The sequence below is a fragment of the Taudactylus pleione genome, unplaced genomic scaffold (assembly GCF_031769625.1).
Source record: "Taudactylus pleione unplaced genomic scaffold, aTauple2 ptg000136l, whole genome shotgun sequence".
NCBI lineage: Eukaryota > Metazoa > Chordata > Amphibia > Anura > Myobatrachidae > Taudactylus > Taudactylus pleione.
The window spans coordinates 1512161-1537351 of record NW_028284538.1 but is presented as its reverse complement, the minus strand read 5'-3'; the positions used below and the strand labels follow the sequence as shown (position 1 = coordinate 1537351).

At 44.3% G+C, this 25191-nt stretch overlaps 1 protein-coding gene across 2 annotated transcripts in view; it reads right to left on the bottom strand.

Moving 5' to 3' along the window:
- Positions 1–253: 253 nt before the first annotated feature.
- The window catches only part of LOC148522892 (neuropeptide Y receptor type 4-2-like), a 44181-nt gene continuing 19243 nt past the window's right edge, over positions 254–25191 (bottom strand). The window contains exons 1-2 of one of the 2 annotated variants that reach the window (XM_088473553.1): positions 15850–15933; positions 254–2513 (exon numbers count right to left, since the gene is read on the bottom strand). In XM_088473553.1, coding sequence (XP_088329679.1) covers positions 1403–2500 — 1098 coding nt within the window. In that variant the 5' untranslated portion in view covers positions 2501–2513; positions 15850–15933 and the 3' untranslated portion in view covers positions 254–1402. Of the gene's footprint in view, positions 2514–15849; positions 15934–25191 lie in introns of those variants that run through there. The other variant, XM_088473552.1, reaches the window with a different exon arrangement.

Here is a 25191-nt window from a genome sequence, read left to right as displayed (position 1 = left end):
GTCAAAAAATTACCTGTTTTGCTCTTTCATTTTCCCTTTTGTCAGTCTTTAAGATCTGGTGTACCTATATTGATGAACTTAAAGTTTATAGTATTTGGTTGTCATTGTACTGTAAACTGTGCTTAACTTTTAGAATTTTAAAGGTTGCAAGAGTATAAAAAAGCAAAAGAAATTGTGTTTTTTAAATGATAAAATAATCTGGCGTCTCTCTGGCCTCCATTCACACACATCACACAATTCAGTGTTTCATAAATCCACAAGGGATCTTTTTATGTAAAGAACAGTTAGTGAGCATAGGGAGCACACATATATCATAATTCACAATACAGTTATATTTTACATAGCTACTGTACAAATAAAATGCATATTTTAATTTACTAGTATAAATAAATATACTGATTTAATGCACTTCGTCAGCCTTGGAATCCTACACGTCACACTATGCCATAAGACCTCCAGCAATGCATACTAGTATACTATAATGTGTCCGTGTACATGATGTATGTTAAAAACAAACACAAAAAAAAAATTAATTACAATATGAAATGTAAAGCAAATGACAGTTTCGTAGTTGGTAATAAAATTGTATCAGTCGAGAAACTTTATAATGCTTCATAAAATGCAAACTTTGCGTTACTGGTATAAATACGCTGGTTTTACGACTTCCATCTACCTTAGTGCTCTAGAAAGCAGGTAACATTACTGCCACAGGGGGTGCGGTTCCTGTAGAGATTACCAGGCAGGGTATACAAAGGAAGTCTTAAAATAACTTTACTAACAAATGGCAGCCACACACTAGCTATGTTTTTCTGCAGAACAGTATTATGACAGTGATTGGGTAACAATGGAACAGATTCCAGATGTTCGGTTTAAGACAATTCTGTTTTTCCTCCCACTGGAAATCTGTAGCTCAGAATAAATATTACCCTATAATTGAGTTTCCTATTATATCTTGACAACAAGATTTGTTTCCCATAACTGCTGCAGATGTGAGTGAGTGGTGTCTGTTATGGACTGGGAGAACTTTAAGTTGCATGAGAAGCCTAGTTTTCTGCTTCAAAGTACTGTTTATATGTGCACTAATCACTGATAGCACATCAATACATCGTTATAATATAGTGTTAGCATTATGCATCTGATACACTGTACACATCAATCAAGAGGAACAGAGGGGTGTACTGTCCTGTAGTTGTGTATGCGAAGAGAGGTCCAATTGTTCAAGCCAACTGCCGGCACCTGGTCTGTCCTTAGTTCTCATGTCCACCAAGATTTTGAAGCCATGGAAGCAAAAAACACAGTCCAAATCCCCTGTAAATGTGTCTGTATTCTTTATGGCTTCTGCGACAAGTTTTTACTATATTATATTTATTGTCCATATCTGTATCTTCTTCAGTGTTGCCTGTTAACATACATCTTGTCCAGTATCTGAACTTGGCGAGCCAGGCAATGCTGGACCTTGCATGACTGATAATGGATGTTTCTCTGGCTCCTCCAGAACCTCTGGACTCTTTTTCCGCTGCCCTGTGCACCTCTGGACCCATAACTTCATTTCTCGTTTCACATTGTTGTTTAGCAGGCCATAGATGACCGGGTTAATACATGTAGAGATCACGGCAAGCAGGTGACACAATGAGAAGATCAGATTGTGGTAGCAGACATTGATTAGATTGTGGTCCCAGTCCACAATAATATTAAAAATTTGAAGCGGCAAGTAACAAACTGCAAATGCTGAAACCATAGATGCTAGCATGAGGTTAACCCGTCTCATATTACTGTAGCTTCTTCCAAATAGACCCTCCCTGTGGCGTAAGTGCACAGAGATACGACAGTAGCAGCCTGCTATGAAACACAGTGGAACCACGTACTGCAGAAGCAGTAGAGTCATGGTGTAGGCTCTCCTATGCTCTTCTGACTCCCAGTACTCAATACATGCAGACTTGTCCGCAAGGAAGTCAATGACCATTGAAATATTTTTGTGAGGACTGTTAGTCAAGTCTACTGAGTAGACTAATGGCAAAGCTAGAAGGCAAGCTAGACCCCACGCAAGAACTACCGCCGTGTAGGCCTGAGGGACACTGGGCTTCCAACCGGTGTGGTGTAGGATAAGTTGGTGCCTCTCTAAGGCAATTAGCACTAGGATCATGACGGAGACAGTGAGCGATGCACATTGTACAAAATTAGTGATCTTGCACAACCACCGACCAAAAATCCAATAGTCCATAATAGTGTAAACAACGGAGAAAGGCAAGCAGAAGATGCCTACAAGGATGTCGGAGAAGGCCAGGTTAGCAATGAGGATGTGTGTGACATTCCCCTTCTCCTTTTTCCGGCAGATGACATATATCAGGCAGCTGTTTCCTAGCAAGCAAAGAAATATCAGCAGACTGTATGACGTCCCCAGGAAGGGGGTTATGTCAGGAGAATGCCGGCATTTATTCTTTATTGAATTCTCGAACAGGAGGGCAGCAGAAGACTTGTCGAAGAAAGCTGTATGGTTCATTTCCTCCTGAGCACTGTGTAGAAAACATAAAATGTATTAGGTGCAAGCTCACAGTAACATTTCTGTATATTTCACATCCATCCTGTAGCAGCATTCTAGTGCGATCAGCCATGCAACATGGATCTTGCACGAATGATTAAATTTATATTTGAAAAAAATCAATGTACAGCAAGATTAATGTTGCACGGTTGATCCCAGTGCTCCATAAAACCTGATAAATTACTTTTAGGCTGACAGAAGACCCTCATCACATTTGTTTTTTTTCATTTTTGACCTGCAATGGTTTATTAGTTCGCCTAGTGAATCCATCACTATGGCCCAAGCACTACTAGTTGCAATAAGCACAGGATAAAGAAAAAAGTGGCTTTATTTTCTCATTAAGGGTGTAATTTACAATACTACATATAAATTCGTGTATGTTTTGTATCTTAAGATACATGCAATTTTAAATTTAACATATAGATAGATACAGTCCTCAGCGTCATCAGGCCTATGCAAAGATTGGCGTTGCTTAATTAAAAGTTGTGCTAATTTCTAACGAGTGTTGTTGGGCTGTGTCTCCATTCCCTACTGTACTGGGCTTTCACAACTGACGGCCCCGGTTCTGCTTTTTCATGCTCAAGTGAGTATAAGACACACATGTGGATTGACGTATAAGGTCAGAATGGTGACTCCAGAATGTCGACAGGTTCTGAATGTCAGCAGTCAGAATGTCGACAAGCAATATGCGACATTCTGTGTTTGGTTATTTTTTAGGGTAAGGGTTAGGTTTAGATTTAGGGTTCTGGTTATATTTAGGGTTAGGTTTAGGATTAAACTAAAGTAAGCCAAAAACTGTATGTTGACATTCTAGTGTTGACATGTTAAATGTTAACATTATGAAAATGTCGACATTTAACCATGTGACATTTTTAAAGTCCATGTCAACATTCTGACTGTCGACATTCAGAACCTGTAGACATTATGAATGTCGACCTTCTGTATGTCAGCTTTGCATACCACTCCCATTAAAATTATATGTACTATGTTAAAATAAATATATGGAGTCATAAAAATAATTGGTTCATTCAGTGGTGCCCAGAGCTTGGACAGATCCCAATGCAGGACGGGTGCATGGTTAAGTGCCCATCAGTTACCTCCATCAGGAGCCCTTTCAATAAGTGCCGAATCACGGGGTGTGGTCAAGCCATTTTGGGGCAGCAGTTATCCCTTTCAGCACTTCCTATAAACAGTGCATAACTCATTGAAGTAGTGCCACTGTTCGTGCTGTCTCTGCAGATTTCATCTTCTCCTTTATGTGTGTGTTAAAAATTCCAGCCCCCCAACTTCCTTCGTCTGCACCATTCTCCTGCCATACTGCAGACAGACTAACTTTACTTTCTAATGACAGGTTTCCTAGGGGAGAAGAAAGAAGGAAGGAACGTAAGGGACCACTCCTGACTGTCTGCTGTATGTTAGCAAACTTACTATAGTCACTTATGAAGGTCTGACCTCCTCAGCACAAATGCCATTTGTGCCTTTGTGCATCTCATTTTAAGCAGTGCTGAAATATGTGAATTGATTGTTAATGAATTCATAATTCTGCATGTCTGACAGTAGGAACTGAGGGCCTGATTCAGAGCCGGACGCTCTGAACGAGCGCCCGCTCTGAATCAGGCCGTGTTTTTTTTATTTGCGAAGCGGCCTCTTGGACGCTCGCATAGCTGTGGGTTACCACCCACAGCTTATGCGAGCGTCCATGATGATGGTCGCGATGGTCAAGACCATCGCGACCATCGGGCTTGCGACGAGACCCTTGCAGTAGGGTCTCGTTGACCGCAAGCCCTGGAGTGATTTTGGCTCTATCAGAGCCAAAATCACTCCCACTGACATCACTAGTGATGTCAGTAGGGCCGGACCCAGACGGTAGGCATGGGAACGCCTCCGTTTGGGCAGCCACGCCCCCAGCACGCCCACCAAAGGGGGCGTGCTGTCACTCACTATCGACAGCACGCCCCCTTGGGTGCGAGACCATAACGAAGGCTATCCTGTCGTTATTCGGGTCTCGTGCATGCGCACGACGGAGGCGCCTCCGTCGTGCGCATGCGCATTTGGGCAACATCAACCCGCTTGCGAGCGCTCAGCGCTCGCGAGCGGGTCTGAATCAGGCCCTGAGCTGACAGCTGTGCTCCTCACCTAAAGACCCTCATACATCAGCAATTGATTGCAGCAACTGTGCAATTTGCAATCGATTGTGTATAAAAATCTTTCCCTTTTTCAATCGATTGTGGCAATTCTGCAATCGATTGAAAAAGGGAAAGATTTTTATACACAATCGATTGCAAATTGCACAATTGCTGCAATCAATTGCTGATGTATGGGGGCCTGTACTGATACATAATGATAATGATGACTATCAGCAGCTCCATGTAACCACATCTGATTGGCTAATTGACTTCTCCATCTGATTGTACTTACATCATTAGCAGCTACATTATATGAACCCGCTGCCATAAGGTCACATTTCCTTCATTTACATTTGGCTTACTGCAGGAAGATTCCCATTCACTTTTTAAATGGAAAAACAACAGTTGTTTGTATTCAATTAAATATGTATTTGGTTTGTATTTATACTGTCCAGGGGCGACTCTCACTTGTGCATCTGCCGAACATGTTATTGTATTTCAGCTGAACTCATTTCAGCATTGAGTATTTTCCCTAAGTACCTTCTGAGTTCATCTGTAACTGGGCCCCTGAATGTGGGTCGGAAATGCGCCTACTTAAACTGTACATGTGCATGGAAAACCCCTATTTTGCTTTGTATAGAGAGATTACTTATGTTCAAGCAGTAGTACATAAAGGAGACACTTTGTACATGCAACACACTTAATGAAAGGAATATTGTAAGGTTATTGATTACAGTACTGCAGAACGGGATCCGGTCACAATCCCGACAGCCGGGATGCCATCGCTTAGAATGCCAGCGCTGGCATCCCGACAGTAAGTACTGGGGTCAGGGGAACGGTTAGGCACTAGGGGAAGGGTTAGGTTTAAGGTGCGGGGAGGGGGAGGTTAGGTTAGGCACTAGGGAGTGGTTAGGCTTAAGCACCATGAAGGGAGGGTTCGGAGTAATGGGGCCCATCCATCAGCGATGGATTGCTGCGATCCCGCTATGCGGCAGCCCGGGATCGCAGAAATTTAACATGTTGGATTTTCCCGATTTGCCGATCGCGACAAAAAATAATCGCGATCGTCAAATCGCCGACATTTAACATGGAAAATGTCTGCGATCTGGTGACGGATTGCACAACATTAATGGTGGGAAAGGAAACGCCGGCACTTCACATCGCATCACCGGATTGGAAAAAACGGTGTCTGATGTATGGCCAACCTAAAGGAGAGGGGGAGAGTTAGGAATCTGACCGACAAGACATCCTAGCCCTGTCGGGATGCCGGCCTTGGGATTCTGAACGACGGGATCCTGAGCACCGGCATCCCGTACCCAACCCCATGCCTGTATAGGTTATATACATTCCACTGGAGGATGCATGTAATGAATGATTTGCTGTAGGGTCTAATTTCCAAATGTAAACAAAATCAAGAAATGTGGAGATAATCTTTAAAGCTGCATACACACACAACGATTTTGTTACCAACCATTTTCTGAACGATTTTGTGAACGATTTTCTGTCAGATTTTTTTAAAGTGTAATGAACGATTTTTTGAACTACAAATGACTTTTGTAACTTCCCTTAATGAAAATCATTCAGTTGGTCAGTCAGAATGAACTACAAACTACAAACGGGAACGCGAATGAACGATAATCATTCATCGTTATAACTCAGAAAATGAACGATTTTTTCAACGATTGCACAATAACGACGTCGTTATAGTTAGATCGTTCAAAAAATCGTTACGTGTGTATGCACCTTTAGACTGACTATCAGACCACCTAAAAACAAGTCAACTGCTACTAATTACATGTTCTGCAGGGGTTGGTTATGGGACAAACTTAAAAACTAGCGAAACAGACTCCAGGAGGTCTCCCAAGTATGTCCAAGCTGTTTTTTTGATTCCAGGTGCTTGCTGAAGGTGTTTTTAAAACCTCACTTTAGCGACTGTTAACCATGCTTGCACCCATTTTCATGTACCCCAAATTTGCTGGGACTACTTATTTTTGCAAATAAAAACCTGCTAAATGCTATTCTTCACCACTTGTGCAAAGACGCTAAATAGCAGCTATTGAGAGCATTTCAGCACCCCAAATACCTTCAGCAGGGCTATTCTTGGGTAACCATACTGATCCCCCATGTCAGTGCATCTTTTGGGGGGTGTCAGGCTGATTTCCCCAAATCTGACAGCACTTTTCACAGTTTTGCCAGTTTAAGTTTCACTGGGATGCGAATAGGGCAAAAAGCGGCCGTGTGCACGGAAAGTGTTTTCTCCTAAAACACGCGATGTAGGTGGAGAGTCCGGCATGCGAAAAGGATGGGACTTTTCGCGGTTAATTAAATACGGCTCATAGTGTTTTATTTTGCATTTGTTGAATGCATTCACAAATAATATTCTTTCGTAAAAACAAGCTTGCCGACTTTCTGGCTGCCTAGTCTGAGAGGCAGACGCTGCAGGAGGCATGGCGGCAGCAAAGGTGGGCGGCATGGAGGCGTGATTACATCATCGCAGCCCCGCTCCCAGCTATACAATGCAGAGATTTCCGGCATTGTAAAGCAGGGTGTGAGGCTACAATGAAGCGATTCAGCGCAAATCGAGTCATGGGACCTCTCTGGCACCCCCCCCACCACTTTTGCCAGGTAAGTGGTGGGGTGGTGCAGGGGAATGCGGGGGGGGGAACATTGCGGGAGAGTCGACCAGTATTGGCAACAATCACCTGTTACCGCCACCGACTATTTTTAATAATCAAACTCCAAAATCTGCACCCCCAAGTCTATTCTACACTATGTAGACAAAAGTGATTGGACACTGACAGCAAATAGATCAACAAGATTTTATTGACGTCAGTACTATGTAGGTCCACTACGTGCAGTTATTACTGCAGACACCCTTCTTGGTAAACTGTCCACAAGTTCCTGGACAGCAGCAGGCGGTATGTTTTGCCATTCAGTCTTATGTACACTGACCAACTGTGACACTGAAGAAGATTGAATCTGCCTAGAATGCACCCATCACTCCAATTCATCCTAGAGATTCTCAATGGGGTTAAGATCTGGACTCTGAGCACGCCAGTCCATCCGGGTTACCAAATTTTCTGTATACCAGTCCAACGTCACCCTGGAAACATGACAGGTGGCATTGTCGTCCTGATAAAAACACGTGTTGTTTCTGTAGAACTACAAGTACATGGGCCTCCTTACCAAGTGTTCTTGTCAAAACTGCCATTTGGAACTCATGTGCATGGTTTTCATTTTGCTTGCGCGGGGTTGTCCAATCACTTTTGTCTACATAGTGTTTATAACTAATGTAGGGGTTTGTCCTGATGATGAATGGTTGACCTTATGACAGGTTACAGTCTGTCTGATCTGATTCAGGGTGGGAAGTATCAAACCTTGGAGAGAGTTGCCCAAAGCAACCAATCAGCTTCTAACTGTCGTTTCAAAAACTGCTAGATAAATGACAGTTAGAAGCTGATTGGTTGCTTTGGGCAACTTTTCCACTTTTTTTTTCTTTCTCAGAGGCTTGATTCATCTCCCCCTCCAGGTTTGTATGTATATTTGCTAGCATAATAACAGGTAATCTTCCAATAAAGTAGTCATTATTTTTATTATCGCCATGTGAATAGTTTTTCTAATTTGATTGTTGACATTCTAATCTGTTTGCATTAATTGTATTCTTCTTTTATCATCAGGCAGCCCATGTTCCCATGTGATACAGTGTATCAGAGTACAAGGTAACAGATTAACATTGCCCCAGCAGCATGAGAGAACACAATCCTGGATGTCACCTGGGTGACTCATGTCACAATCTCCCTTCAAAGTAACAGCTGATTTAATTATACTATTATTATCCGACCAGCTTCCTCTGAACCCTTAATAAACATGAGTAAATATTTTGCAGTAATCACAAATGTTAATAAAAAGGTTTTTGTACCTAGATAGATAGAGCTTTTATTCTTTTAATTATAAGGTAATATCCTGTAATCAGTGTTTTAAAAATAAAATGGCAAATGAATGGTATTCTTATTTTCCAGGCCATCCACAACTGAACAATGAGGACTTCATTCAGAGTCGGTCGAAGCAGCCGCACGGTCGTAGGCAGCCGATGTTCGCTAAACTGCACATGCGTACAGTTTGCAATGCGCGTGCGCAAACTAGCGGCTACGATCAGAAATTTCTCTCTCCTTGAACACAGCCAGGTCGGTAGTTTGAGTGACAGATTGCGGCGTTTGTGGGTGGTAACAGGGGAAGGTGCTTGTAAACAGGGGTGTGGAGATCCGAACGCAGGCGTGCCTAAGTATGCGAACGGCGTTTTAAGGGAGTGCATAATTAACAAAGTAGTGTCATGGCACACGTGACAGGGGAGGTTTTACACTGACATGATCGTAGAGCTTAAGAGAGGTTATGGTCAACCTTAAGCTCTACGACCAGTTCCGATGGTTTACGATGCTCGCAATTAATCCTTATATAGCCGGAGATGACGTGTAATGCGTACGAGATGGGGGCATTTTTTTAGCGAACCCACCGCATCCTCCCCTTAGTTGGCCAGCTAACGATCCGACCTTAGGGATGCAACATGCGTGTGCATCATTTGCATATCCGGCCCCTTTTCCTATACGACCGTACGGCCGCAACGACCGACTCTGAATGAAGTCCTGAGTCCTTAAAACATTTTCTTTGGGTTCTTTTTTTTTTTTTTGCTTAACATCATATGACTGCTTTTGCTCATTTACTGCATTACTCTTTTTATTGCAGTAGTAGAAGAAGAAACACGTCTGCACGGGTTGATTTACAGACAGTGGGACAGATTTTGGCATACATCCCAACATTTACAGTAGATATCTGCTGCAGTCCCACGGCACAGCAGTCTACAAAGATCTCATGGGGTGGCCAGGTGACCACGTGAAACAGCTTGGGCCTGATTGCTAACGGCATCTTTAGATCAGTGGCAAATGTCCCACTAGACACCTTTCCAAGGACGTTAGCTGCTAGGGGCTTGAAGGAGGTACGGGAGAGGTTGGGGCTACCTGCCCAATTGCTGAGAGGCTTTAGTTTCGGGACCAGCCGGCCCTGGACGTCGTAAAGTTGGTGGAGCCTGAATGGGCAGTGACACTATCATGATGTCTATGCAGAGGCGACTGTCGCTGCTTCTAGGTGGCTCTGCAGCTAATGCTTAACTGCCTGCGAATGTGGAGGCTGTGAGCAGTTGTGAAAGAGGGTACGGGCCCAATAATGTCCTCCGATTGGGGCATTCTGACCCCTAAATCCGGTTTTGCATTTGGTGGTGTTACTTTGCAGCTGATGGCCATGCATGCACATTTCAACCAACGGGTCAGAGACCTGGAAGTATCTGCATCACCAGGACAGCTGTATATCGCAAAAGAAGAGGATCATACATGCTAGGGGACACAAATGCCGATAAGTAGTTTATGACAAGGGGAGATGATTTCAAGATGATTGTAAACAATTATACATCTCTTCCATAGGCATATTTACAATTTGTACCGGGTGGGTGGTGCAGAGTTTTACTTGCCTTCTTCTCAGTGACATATTTGGGAAGATACTGTAGCTCTGCTTAGGGAAAGCAAAGACTCCGGCACCAATGCCAGAGCCTTTTCTTGCTTGTTTGCATGTGCCATCTTCCCAAATATCACTGGAGAGGTGGGACTCGCTTGCCGGCACAAGGTATATGTGGTGCTGCGCGGTCTGCAGTTCAGAGAAAGCGGCCTGCTATACATGGGCCCCCTCAGCGATAATAAGCCCCTGAGCTCCTCCCTTGTGCCTGCAAAGGAGGATCCTTTGCTCGCTAAGTGGGTGCAGGGTACGGCGGGCATTCCGGAAGACTTATCTACTCTTGCGGGGGGCACGGAGCGGCACACGATTTTCAGGATGCTCCCGTCAATCTCGGGAGAGTAGGCAAGTATGGTGCAGGGTGTGCAGTGCACACGGGTCTCTGGGACCAGGGGGGACCACACCGCACACAATGCACCCATATATAGTTATGCTTACTTCTCCAGAGTCCTCCTATGCTAGCGGCCCGGTGCTACAGAGCAAAAGGTTGTAAAGGGAGAAGATATAATTGTGTTTTAGGTTTACATATTATTTTATTTTATTCTCTCTGGACTAAGGGGGTCATTCAGACCCGGTTGTTAGCGCGATGCGCTCGGACCGGGTTGATGGCCCCCCACAGAGCATGCGCATGAAGGTCGTAGCGGGTCTCGATCCAAAGGGGGCAAGCTGTCGATGTTGATTGACAGCTCGCCCCGTTTGGAAGGCGGGCCGGGGGGGGGTGGCAGCCCAAACAGGGGCGTTCCCATGGGAACGCCTACCATTTGGGGGCGGCCCCACTGACATCACTAGTGATGTCAGTGGAGAGCTTCCGGCTCAGACAGACCCGAAAGCTCTCCGGGGCTTACCACAAGGGAGACCCTACTCTAGGGTCTCGTCGTAAGCCCCGATGGTCGCGATGGTCTTGACCATCGCAACCATCACCTTAGGCGGTCGTAAGGCTGTGGGTGTTAACCCACAGCCTTACCACCGCAAAGGAGGATGTCTTGAAAATTCAAGACGTCCTCCCCTCATTCAGACCGACCGCACGCTCTGTGCGACCGGCTCTGAATGAGGTCCTAAGTCATGGAAGAATATTACATTTAATAAAGTGGTAAAACAGGATTTCAGGGAGTCTTACTTTTAAATAACGGTTTATTTGACCCTTTGTGGGTGTGTATTTGTTTTCTCTATTTCAGTAATTGTTAAACTTTATATTCCACAGACATCTCTTGGAATGCTGGTGATTATGGTTCTACAAACTCCAGCTTGGACTTCAGTCAATGAGGGCTAGCACATCTTGGGACACAAGATAAACCAGATGCACAAATTCAGCTTAACAACACCAATATATTTATACAGATAAAACATTTAGCAGGGCCATACTGGCTGCATATAAAATAATATAGGGCTTAAGTTATGAAGCAGCAGCATTTGTAGGCCACTGCTCCTAGCGGGTTGTAGCTGAAAATTTTAAACGGCATCCACAGTCAGTATAAAACTTGCTGTGGCTTTACACTGATTGCGGGTGCCGTTTTAAATTTTCAGCTGCAACCTGCCAGGAAACAGCAGCTTCGCAAATATAGCCTATAGGCAGGGGTGTATCTGCCCATTAACCAGGATGGCACTCGCCATGGGCGCCGGCCAAGGGGGTGCGCCATCCCAGGGGTGCCTCCCGCGGCCAGGGGTAGAATCAAGACAAGGCCACTAGGACTGCAGTCCCATGTACACCCCTGGGATAGCAGCGATGAGGTGCACATGACGTCACGCGCGCCTTGTTCAAAAAAAAAAAAAAAAAAAAGCTTTATTTATTCTATGTACCAGGCAGCCGCCGACAATCGATGATGGCTGCTCGGACCTTGACATCTAGGAACATCCTAGATGTCAAGGTTCGGGCAGCTGCCATCGCATACCGGTGGCTGCCTGGTAGATACATAGAATAAATAAAGCTTTTTTTTTTTTTTAACAAGGTTCGCGTGACGTCATGCCGTCTTGTGCGCCTCATCGCTGTTGCTGCACTGAGGAGCCGCAGGCTGAAGTTGGTAAGTATTTATGGGCTGCAGGGGAGTCGGTGGCTGTATGGTGGGGGTCAGGGACTGGGGGGACAGGGACTGGAGCACCGCATTACAGGCAGGCTAATGGCTCGGGAGACTGGAGGGGGGTGACTGGGGAGATAGAAGTAGGATGGTGGGGCTGGGGAGACAGGAGGGTGATGACTGGGGCGACAGGAGGGTGATGGCTGGGGAGACAGAAGTAGGGTGGTGGGGCTGGGGAGACAGGAGGGTGATGACTGGGGCGACAGGAGGGTGATGGCTGGGGAGACAGAAGTAGGATGGTGGGGCTGGGGAGACAGGAGGGTGATGACTGGGGCGACAGGAGGGTGATGGCTGGGGAGAAGGATGGCTGGGGATGGTGGGGCTGGGGAGACAGGAGAGGGATGGTGGGGCTGGGGAGACAGGATGGGGATGCTGGGGAGACAAAAAGGGGGCTGCCTGAAGAAACAGAAGGGGGTGCTGGCTGATAAAACAAGGGGGTTGGCTGGGGATACTGAAGGAGGGTTGTCTGTAGAGACGTTATTAGTACAGAGTAATTATTTAGAAAATATGGGGGGGAGGGGGCGCCGTCCATTACTTTGCCGCTCGGACCCCTATATACACAAAGCTGATTGGTTGCTATGGCCACTTCTCCACCTGTCCTAAATGTGACACTTTTGCAAATTCAGTGCAAAATGAAGAAAAAGAAAGAACAGCAACGAATGAAGTTATAACTACAGTATATTGACAGTTAAATATAAGTAGAATGTAATTGCAACCATCATGTCCTGCCCTTATATAGACTAGAAATCCCATATCCCTTGATTGCCATTTCTTTGAGCACTTTCTTCTTGCATGTAAATAGCCGCTGGTACCAGAAGAACACCGGCTGGCTATTTCCATTGGAGCCGGGTGCCTGGCAGGGTACAGAAATTAAGATTTTATGCCAATGGCAGCAAAATAGTGAGTGTTTTGGGCACAGTCTGGAAAGAATGCAGAGAGGAGACCTAAGACTTAAACATCACCCAGGGGCAATAGCAGTTTCAGTTTGCCACTGACGGCAGAAGCTACTCCCCCACATTTCCTGCCCTTTCTGTACTACAGTATAATGTTCCAGAAGAAGATTGATATGAAGGATGTCCTGCTGTAATACAGCACAATCTCCCTGCCCGTGGAGCTTACAATCTATGAGGGAGATGTATCAAACCTCAGAGAGAGATAAAGTACACACACACATATAAACATGTCTACTACAGTATGTTAAAAGGTATGAAGCGATTGCAACAAGTAAGGATTCTGCAACTTTATCATTCTGGATGTGAATCAAGGCTGAGACTATTTTCTCTGTTAATATGTACAAGGACAAGGGGAGAGGGATATCCTAAGCACTTGTTGGACTGCTAACAAAATCAGGTGTGGTAGGTATGTTCCAAGGTAAGTTCTATATATGGATCAAATCCAGTAAGATCTCATTATGGAGGTGCACCCATGAGAGTAAAATATATATGAGAGGGGAGAAAGAAGGAAAGGTACTCTTTTTGTGGGGCACTCAACCTACTACAGATATAAAATGTAACTTTTAATCATATGCTAATAAAATAGTATAATAATATTGAGGACAAACATCTTTACATAGACCACTGAACGAACAAAACAGACAAAACATATAATCTGGACCAAGGTAGGTCCAGTAGTAGGTGGCTGAAAAGAGATAGGGCCAACAATGTATCTCCAATCTCTAGGTCCCAATGATTATGGGTCAGACACACTAGTTATGACACTATGGTCAGATTATTGGCGAAAATAATATACAGTAAAGGGATTAAAGGATAAATAATAAATACATACCCACCCTCCACTGTAGACGTTGGTGGCTACCTAATTAACTCCCTGAATTTCAGGGTAGTTCAAAACGGGCTGTCCCTTTAGATAAATTTCACATATGGGACATTATCAATGTGGGGATACAAAAGAGTATCATTATAATACCGTACGCGAGCAGAGAATTACACAAACAGATATATCACATTAATGACAGTAGTTCTCCTATGATGACTGATAATCAATTAAGTAAGTGATAAACAGGAAAATACAAGAATTAATGTGCGAGCAGCAAATTAGACAGATAGATATACCATATTGGTGGCAGTTGTTCTCCTGAAAGAGTGATAGATTATAATTATTGATAATCAGGTGAGTATCTTAGTATAAGTCATGTGTACTTTATAGACAGGTTCCAATGATATCCTGACATAGCAAATGTGATATAATATATTCACTGGTAAGGATTCTGCAACTTTACCATTCTGGATGTGAATCAAGGCTGAGACTATTTTCTCTGTTGTAAGAAATGATATCATATCTATACAGCACCATTACAGGAAAACGCTGACATGGATTGAGTGTGCAGCCAACAAGTTAAGTATTACACCGACCTAGTTTTAAAGTAACAAAACATTTTAAAAAAGTGCTCATTTCCTTTGCCCTGACCACCAATTCCTGCCTTTACCTTCCTGATGGCCCTTCGCTGTCAGATCCCTATCCTAATAAAAGCTTTGGCAATTGGCATGTGAAAGAAGCAAGACTGGATCATCCAATTTATTTCATTTCCCTATGGAAGTTTACAATCTGTGTAGCAATTAGGAATAAAATCATTCAGTAACACATATATAATAATAACTGGAGATGTAGGCAAACAGCTCGGTCATGGTACTGCGTGGTTTTTCATGCAGGGTAAGGGCACCATGAGAACGTGCCTGAAGTTATGTTGTGCTTATTTTCATTACCTGACTAGCCATAACATCTGCCTATTCCCACATATACAGTATATGAGTATGTTCTCCGGCCGCTGGTGTAGTGCAATCATGTAGGTCCTGCTAGTTGGGCTGACCATGTCCATTCAAGATAACAGTACAAATATTATTATTCTGGTACAGGGTTCTCTGTAATAATTTGATTTTACATCCTGCCCTTTATTTAAAATTCACTTTGCATCCCAATGAGACGTGCATGTATACACACACACACACACACACACACACATATATATATATATATATATATATGTATATACAGTATATATATAATAATTGTTCTGCATTATGACAATATAGCACCTATAATACATCACATATCTGATTTATGTTCTGAGAGCTATGCCTATATGAACTGCTGTCTTATCAACCTGAGCATGGTAACACTGCAGATAGGTGAAACGAGAAATTACAAATAATTCATAGCTATATTAACAGTTATAGTGCCAGCATATTCCATATTATGCTTTCCAACTGACAGAGCACTGGTAGCATAAGGACAAAGTTTACTTCTAGGCTTAAGGAGCATATGTATCAAAGCTTGATGTGAGATATATATCACCAACCAATCAGCTTCTAATTTACCTTTTGCAGGCTGTGTATAAGAAATGATAGTTTGGAGCTGATTGGTTGGTGATATATATCTCACATCGAGCTTTGATACATATGCCCTTAAATTCAGTAAATAAAAATTACCAAAAATAATGCTCACTACAGACTCATCGCAGCACAGCTACATGTTAGGGTGCTAGGACTTTTTCAGTTAAATACAAAAATTGCCTGTATGTAATATTTATTTCTCTTACCTTGTACTTAGACCAGTGAATTGGATTCAGAAGACAGAAAACTGGAGCAGAGTCTGTGAGATTGCTGACTCCCTGATTGTGTGTTTGTTTATACAGTGCAAGTGGGCGTAGAGCTATCAATCCCTGTCCATCTCCATCTATATTATTTGCACAGTGGTAGAGCACTCTCTGTTGGTGGAAAGACAGCATGTGTGTGTGTGTCTGTGTGTGTATCTATGTGGCAGTGTGTACAAGCATTCCGGGGACCCACTGCTGCTACTGGATGATCTGAGTGTGGGAGGCAGGTAGTGCCATTCACCAATTTCCGAGCAGGTGTCTACATAATATTGATCCACAGGGTGAATGTATAGAATTTTCTATACAAAGTACAAATAAACAAAGAATGTTAACCCACAAAGTCCCATATTCGATCACTAATTGTGCCTGTCTGCCACTTGTATTAGTCTGCAAGCGTACAGCACTGACGTTGCGCATACATTCACCATAAACCTTGTGACTGGAATTAAGACAGGAATGCAAAATATTTAATTTGTAATTAGCTGAATATGAGAACATTACAGAAAAACAAGGGCACCGTGATATAAATAAGTTGCAATAAATATTTGTGTTACTAGTTTGTTGATGGTTTTATAGTATGTATACATTATATTACTAATTGATATCAGCGGTTCTCAACCTGGGACACATGTACTACCGGTGGTACAATTAGCAAGGCTGGGTGGTACTCAAACCCAGGTATCACCTACACAGCCTTGGGACCTCAACCGCCTGCTTCCAATCTGGCAGGAGCTGCTGCCTTTCACATTAGCTTCATGCAGTTAAAACAGGGGAGATATGCCAGACAGCAGTAGTCACTAGATCCCTTTTTTCGGAAGGACTTGGTGACAATAGGCGCTGGGCAGAGCCACAGGCAACATCAGAAATGGTGACTGGAGTGTACAGTATCAGTACAGAATCTGATGTGCTACGTGCTGCACACAGTGGCAGATCTGGGGGAAGTGGTGACGTCTCACATTCAGACTAGCGCAGCCACAGTGACACGTCATGCAGGGAGAGAGGGGAGACTAGCATGGGGCTGTTACAAGCCCCAATGCTGCTTCTGATGGTTGCGGCCACAGACACTCTAAGTGGGCATCATAGGACTTACACATTCACACTTGTACACCAGTATCCAGTCCAAATATCAGTCAACCAATGCGTTTTATCCTGAGGAAGTCATACTGCACACGTTGGTGTGACAAGACGAAACGCGTTGGTTGACTGATATTTGGACTGGTGAATATAGTTGTCCTACATCAGATGTTTTATCAGATAAGCCTTCTATATTTTAATTTATTGTACATATTGAATTAGCATACCATACATTAAATGGCAATTTTTTATGAGATGAGCTATGTTTCCTTCTCTTACTTTTGAGCATTGAAAATCCACTTTGAAGAACTATGGGATGATTTGCTGTCTTATATTTGCCTACTAATATAAGCTATAAAGTTTTATTTTTTGGTACAGGGCTAATTTAGTGTCACATTTGCTTATATTTATTTTATATATTTTCACATTGTTGTATTATTTTGAAAATATTGCACATGGAGGCACCCATTGTTTTTTGCATTGCAGATATATTTACACTGAAGTGCCAAATGTCATGGGATAGATGACTAGTATCATGTAGAACCCCCTCAAACCCAGCGAAGTGGACCAGCTCGACAGGGCATCGATTCACAAGTTGACGAAAGACCCATGCCGTCTGGAAAGCTTCCCACAGCTCCCTGATATTTTAAGGTGCAGGATCTTTTAGTGTGAATGGACATCTTCACCAAGTCCCATAAATGCTTGATTGGGTTCACGTCGGGTGAAAGTGGTGGTCACACCATTTGTCGGAACTCTCCAGAATGCTTCATGAACCAATTCTGGACAACTTGGGACCAATGACAGAGCACATTATCCTGATGGAATATTCCATCATTGTTGGGGTATATGAAGTCCATGAAAGGCTGCAAATGGTCATCAAGCAATGCAGCAATGCAGACAAGTGGCGTAAGTTCATCCCAGATGCCCGAAGGCAAGTTATAATTTGGTGCCCCACCTTCACAGCCGCTGACACTGTAATGTAGCAATTCGCATGCAGACAGGCTATAGATAGACGAAGGCAGCAGCTGATGGTCTGACATGGAGCTCTCCACTAGTGTATGGTGGCTTCTCAGGTGCCGGCAAGGGGTGCCATGTATTGGGCGGCCATGACGGTACACTTCGGGTACATAGTTACAGCCCTAAGTGGGGTGAATATGTTGTTGGCAATGTAGGATGTGCCCCTTCAGTGCTGGAGCCCAGTGGCAGGTGCCTCCATTGTCTCCCATAGTTCTGCCCCTGGGCCAGACACCACTGGTCATGATCATTAAACACCCATGGTTGACCACTGTGCTGTCCACGGTGAGTGGTAATGCCTTCCATGAGGTATTCCTGGTACACATGTGACACTGTAGATCAAGGAATGTTTAATGTCTGCAAAACTTTGGAAATGGAATGTCCCCTCCGTCGGGCATCCACTATAATGCCCTGTTAGAACTTTGATCACGTCACCTTGCCATGAGCAGCCTAGCCGGTGCTTAAACTGGCTCACGAAAAGTCAGATTAGAACTGATGCAGGTATAAGCATTTCCAAGACGTCGCAGTACGGTTACGCCACCTACCATTACCTTTACACACTGCTATCTCATGACTTTTGGCATGGCTCTTATATGTATGCATGTATATACAGTTATACACATATACATACATAGATTATGAACATTTACTTATATAGGACCAGTATATTCTGTTGTCTGTTATGCTTTACAATTGTGAACAAAACAGTAAGAAGACAAGGTTACATATAGAGATTTTATTATGAAAACCTACGTGTAGATTCTGCCTTTTGGTGTTTCGGAAGGGTGGATTAATCATACTTGCCGATTTTCTTTATGCCCCCTCCAAGAGAGACCTAGAGGTGGCAAACCTCCGATAGGTGAGCCACCTTCTCCTTCTTCACCTTCTCTGATAGGTGTAGCCGCCACATTCTCGTCATTGTGGCTTCACCCCTCATTGCTCAAAGCCGCAATTTGCTGCACTTTACAATGGCGGGATCGGGTCTAATATGACATAATTCAATGCAAATCGCACCAGCTAACCTCCTGGCCAACCACTTCAGCAGGTAAGTGGGCGGCAGCGGGAGACTGTCTAATTCTGTAGGGAGGCTAAGAACTCTTTCCTGGAGAGTTGGGAAGTATGGGATTAATGTCAAAGCATGGGCCAAAGTATTTATTTGTGGATATTATAATAATTTTCTTACAATATTTGGCTATTGTGGGTAGTTTTTATTTGTGAGGATGTATTAAATAATTTAAAGATATTTGCTAAATATTCAAAATCTTCTAAAAAATACTGCGGCCGCACCATTTTCCCGGTGACCTGCTCACGCACAGTAGACTCCGAGCACGGACTAGTGCCCGGAGTCTACTGCTGCTGTCAGTTCGCTGGCAGCCGCCGGGGAGAGAGGAAGGGATTCCGGACGGGGAATGCACACGGGCCCCCTTCTTTCCTAATACTCTGCTGCCCTGATCACACCCTATAGAATATAGCATCTTATCTCTGACCAATAAAATACAAGCATTTAAAGTCTTTCCACTTATTGGAGAATGTTGAAACTTCCTTACTCATGTAGGGCCTGATACAGAGAGCCGTATTCAATTTGAGCCGAGCCGCGATACTTTTTCGCGGCCCGGACTTTCCGCCTGCTTCACCTGTTTTGTAGGCGGAAAAGTATCGTGGCCGAGCCGGCTTTACCCCGTATTCAATATGGAAGTACGCGACAACGGTACCCGGAAAAACTTGAACAGGTGGAAAGTACTGTCAGTTTTGGGGAAATCAGCCTGACACCCCCAGAAGATGCTCTGACATGGGGGTTCCCTATGATACCCCCCGATTTGGCTTGCTGAAGGTATTTGGGGGTTTTAAACGGGCTCAATAGCTGCTAAATAGCGTTTTTGTACAAGTGGTGAAGAATAGTATTTAGGAGTATTTTTTCCTGAAAATAACTTATCCCAGCAAATTTGGGGTACTTGAAAATGGGGGCCAGCAAATTTAAAAGTTGCTAAAGTGAAGTTGAAAAAATCATGAAAAATCCACCTGGCGCAAGCACCTGCAATCAAAAAAACATCAGGGGCATACTTGGGGACCCCCCCAGAGTCAAGTTCGCTAGTTTTTAAGTTTGTACCCCCACATTTTTTTTCCGCCCCCTTTTTCAAAGTCATTTTTTGGGGTGTCCTTAAGTGGTTTTTTTACATTTTTGACACAGTTTACCTTTGGGGGACTGTCTGAAGACTGCACAGGGGTTCCCGCAACGTTGCACCCCAAAACCCCAATTTTGCACTTTTTTCCCGCCTCCCATTCATAGGCGAAATGTTTCCGCCTATTACATTGCATTGACTTTCTGCCTAGGCGGAAAGTCTTTTAAATTGAATATGGAGTAAAAGCCAAACAGGCGAAAATGACATCATCAGCGAAAAGTTTCCGCCAAAAACACGTGAAAACGGACTTTTCGCCTCAAATTGAATACGGCCCAGAGTCGGAGAAAAGCTGAGTAGCAAAACGTGCCTAAAAAAGTTGCCTTCTTGTAACCTATTCCAAGTTAGTTGTACTCCCAAGTCTGTAGCTGCGGTTCCCTCCCCTTCTTATACCTGAGTGTGATATGTCTGGTCTATGACTGGAGGTGTGGGTTCCTTGTGAAAACTGAAAATGCTAAAAATCACAGTGCACAGTGGATACACAGTACAGTTAATGACCGGATAATGTAAATAAAGTACCCCAGTGGATTGGTGCATCTGATATGTTAAGTGAAGCAGAGATACAAAAAGGAAATTTTACTCAGGGAGCTTCGTTTGGGACTTTTCAATGCTCATTTTATTTGAATTTCCTGACTATGCTCATACACCACGATCTTAATGTACTTTGGTCACTGCTGCAGGCTTACTGCTTGCATCTGTATGCCCATTTCAGCCGCGACCCTGGCCCCCTAGTCATATGCAGTGGAACATCTGGCATACGACTGAAAAAGGACACATATTGCTAAAAGATGAGCTCACTACTCACTAAAAAATAATTCAACTTGGGGCTGAAAAAAAAGCCACAAATCGCGTGTCAGACGCTGAATAAAAAAGCCAGAAATTTTTACATTATACATGTACATCGCCATCTTGTGGTACCAAAATGTATTGCAACTTTAACTCATTAAATTAGGTGCCACTTTTTTAATTTGATACAAGAAGGGGGGAGAAATGAGCTTTACGTCGTCCTCATCTGTTGAAAATGTAATTTATGTGTTCTATTTTGGTTATTGTCTGGTGGTCAATTGGTGTTCATCTTCCACAGCGAAGGGGTTAATAACAATTCTCATTTCTTTCAATAAAACTTTGACGTTTAATACCATATAATTAATTATAGATAAGGAGTTTCTCATATATTATTGATTTTAGCATGCACCTGTCACTATGCATTTTCATATACAAAAAAAACATTTATACATTATTTATAGATTATTTTTATCATGCTCCTTTTTTGTTATTTATTAAGTTATTTCCTATCTGGGAGGTGCACGTTACATTTTTGGGCAGTGCCAGATTAAGGTCCAAATGGACCTATTGTGTGCTGCTACATTGGGTGTGACCAGAGCTGTGTTGGTTTGACGAGTGATGAGGGGGCGTGGCCAGTGCTGTGTGGGTGTGGTCTGCACAATAGTTTAGGTTATTAAAAAATAAAAATTGTCCACTGTTGCCATATTTTTTATAAGTGTTCACCCCCCTCATCTCTAGCCACTGTAAAAAATTAATAAACAGCCTTCTTAGCTGTAGCCTTTTAAAAAATAAAAAATAAATAGATGCAATCACAATACTGGACCAGAACAGTAATGCTGGGTACCAGTGACCGAGGTGAGCAAAAAAAAAATTGTGGGTCCCAGGGACCCCTCACTTTAAAAAACTGGGGTTCTACTCCACAGTTTCTGGGTCCCATCACATATTATGGCAGGTGAGGGCAGTCAGCAGTTGGGACACTGCTGGGGGCAGTCAGCAGTTGGGGTAGAGCTGTGAGTATAGGCAGGAAGAAGTTGGGGTAGAGGGGAGTAAGGGCGGTTAGTGTCATGGGTAGGTGCAGACAGCAGTTGTGACAGTGCTGGGAGGGGCAAGGAGGGGGCTAGGGACAGGCAGTGCTGGGGGAGCAAGGGTAGAAAGCAGCTGGCGCAATACTGGCGGGGCAAGGAGTTGGTTAGGGGCATGCAGTACTGGGGGTATGGAGTGGGCAAAGGTTCCTAGCAGCTAGGACAGTACTGGAGGCAAGAAGGATCAGTGCGATATCATGAGCGGCAGGACCTGGTGGGTTGCATACACACTTGCCGATGCTGGCAGCAATGGAACGAGAGCGGTGACAATGCTGCATCCGGCAGCAAGGCCCCCACTGACGATATCGCCCGTCGGACCTGACCGGCATGCAGGTCCGACGTGTGGTGCCGCTGACGATGTGCGGGAACGCAAATCATCAGCGACATAGCTGGTACACACTGCCTGATGTGGATATGTTGTCTGGTCCGCCGGATCGGATGACATATCATCTAGTGTGTACCCGGCTTAAGAGTTGCCTGCTATGGCCTGTATTCAATTAGTTTCACACCCGTGATACTTTTTTCGTCTGCCGGACTTTTTGCCTACATCGCGGATTTTAGCCACGGAAACTTATCGTGCGCGTACCCGCGATTTGCCCTATTCAATTCCAAAAGACACGGAAACGGAGATATGCGATGTCAGAACAGGCGAAAAGTGGTGTCAGAATCTGGGAAACCAGCCTGAACCCCCCATAAAGATGCAGAAACATTGGGGATCAATGTAGTAGTGCCCGATTAGCCCTAATGAGACAGTTTGGGGTACTTAAGTTTGCACAATTGCCACTAATTAGCGTCTTTGCACGAGTGGTGAAGAATGGCATAAAGCAGTTTTTTAAGGAGAAAATAAGTATTGTATTCCTTTCAAATTTGGGGTACTTGAAAATGGGTGCTAGCATATATAAAAGTTGCTAAAGTGAAGGTATAAGAAACTTAAAAAACATATCTTCAGCAAACAAATGCAATCAAAATAACACCTCACCCATACTTGCAGACCCCCAAAAGTCTATTTTGCTGCTTTTTATGTTTGTACCCCCACTTTGCACTTTTTCACCCCTTTTTCAAAGTGCTTTTTTGGGGTGTTCCTCACTTGGGGGGGGGGGGGGGGGTTGACACAGTTATACTTTGGGCAGCTGTCCCAAGGGTGCTGAGTGGTTTCCCCACATTTGCACCCCAAAATGGTGATTTTGCACTTTTTTTCTCCACCTATTCATAGTTGAATCTTTTTAGCCTATTACATTGCATCGCGTTTTTGCGTAATGGGCTATGCTTTTTAGCTGATTCCAACTTTTCGCGGCTAATTGGTTACGGGCCTATGTTTTAGAAACCATCAGAAAAATGTTATGGTTGCTGTCACCTATACACATCCATAGTACCACTACAGGGATGCTGAGGAACCATTGCTGCCCACACGATACACTGACAGAGGGAAGCCAGAAGGACCATGCTATACCCTGTCTGCTCACAGTGAGGAGGGAATGCATACAGGAGAAAAGTAGCAGGAGAAAGTGTTGCTGATCTTGCAGAAGTGCTCCCTCTCCAGCCTCTCCTTCTCCTCTGGGCTCTTGTGCTGCCTTTGCATGGTGTGGGGTGTGTGAGCCAGACACCCTGTGGTCGCCTTGCTGCACTCTGCTCCCGGCTCTCACCTGTTCCAATGGTGAGTGGCCACGTGTGGACATCGCTCGGAGTCCGGCTTAGCAGCGGGGGAGGCGCTGCTTCTGCTCCCAGGCAGTGGGCGGGGGCTGGTGGTCCCGGGATGCAGCAGCCTGCTGATTGGATGAGGATCGCTTACCCTGTCTAGTACCACCTAGTGCAGGAGGAACACTCCCCATTGTCCAAATTTCATAGGGAAATTAAACTGCGGGGTCAAAACTAATAAATTTTTTTTTACTTGTGCTAACTCCTTTTCTCTTCACTAGGCTCCTCCAGTCCTCAGGTGGCTGAGTGGCTCTGCTTTACAACTGGAAGCTGTGTCGATTCAGACAAGGACAATCGGTAGGGCTTCATGTAGGAGGGGCGGGGCTTAGGGCACCCAGCGGGGAGGGCGGAGCTTCGGTAAGGGGGGGTTGAATAGGCAGAGCTTCGGAAGGCCAGAGGGACTGGGCTAGGCTTAGCAAAATGAGTGGGTGGAGCCATGGTTGGGCTTAAAACATCCGCAAGTGAGTGGGCGGGGCTTTGGAAATCCGGCAGTGTAAGTCACAGTGATATTTTTGAATTGGCCAGGGATGAATGGGGTGGGCTATAGATGGCCGCTGGTGGTGACAGGAAAACATTTTTTTCCTGACAACACCATCTGCAGGGGATCCTGTGGGCCTATTTTCAATGGGGGCCTGGAGCTGCAGCTCCATCTGCCCCATTGTTAATCCAGCCCTGCTTGTAGTTCCATATTGGAGGACCCTGGGGTGCCTCCAGGTGAGTTGTCTCTCAATTTAAAATACATAAATGTATGACCAAAAGTGTTGCTAATATCATGTAGTGTAGGATCACCAGAGCAGAGACACCTTGACATGACTTATGGCTTAACATATATTTGTGCCAATGTATGTATTGTGGTAGAAGCACTGGAGAAGTCTGGGATGGCATATATGTGTGTCCCAGATTCCTATCATATGTGTTTTAAAAACCCCAGGAAAAGTATGTTATGCCAAACAGACCAGAAGTGTCGGCTTTTGGTAAAAGCCAGATAATGGGTCCTAGGGGTGTGGATGGGAGAAGAGAAGGGAGGGCTCCATCCACAGATGTTGGGCCTTTCAGTTTGAGAGCAGGCTGATTAGTAGTTGCACCTGGAAGTGGCTTAGATAAGCTGTGTTAGGTTTTGGTTCAGTGTCTCACATACCCTGGGGAGAACAGACACTGAGGTTTGTTCAGAGACACTGTGATATTTGAAAGTGCTGTGTTTGTGGTAAGGTAGTAGGCCTTGCCACTTGTAGAGAGGGAATAACCTGTCTAGTTAGTGCCCAGATGGGCTAGGACTTATTTTTATGTTTTGTTTATTTTGTTGTTTATGTTGCACAATAAAACTGTTTCCGACCAGCTTGCATGAAAACCCTGGACTGGTGTGCTGTTTCCTGGCTATTGTGTGTAAGGAGGTGTCCATCTACCCCAGGAGAGGGACCCCTACCCCGACTATATCACAAGTGGTGGAGAATGCGGGC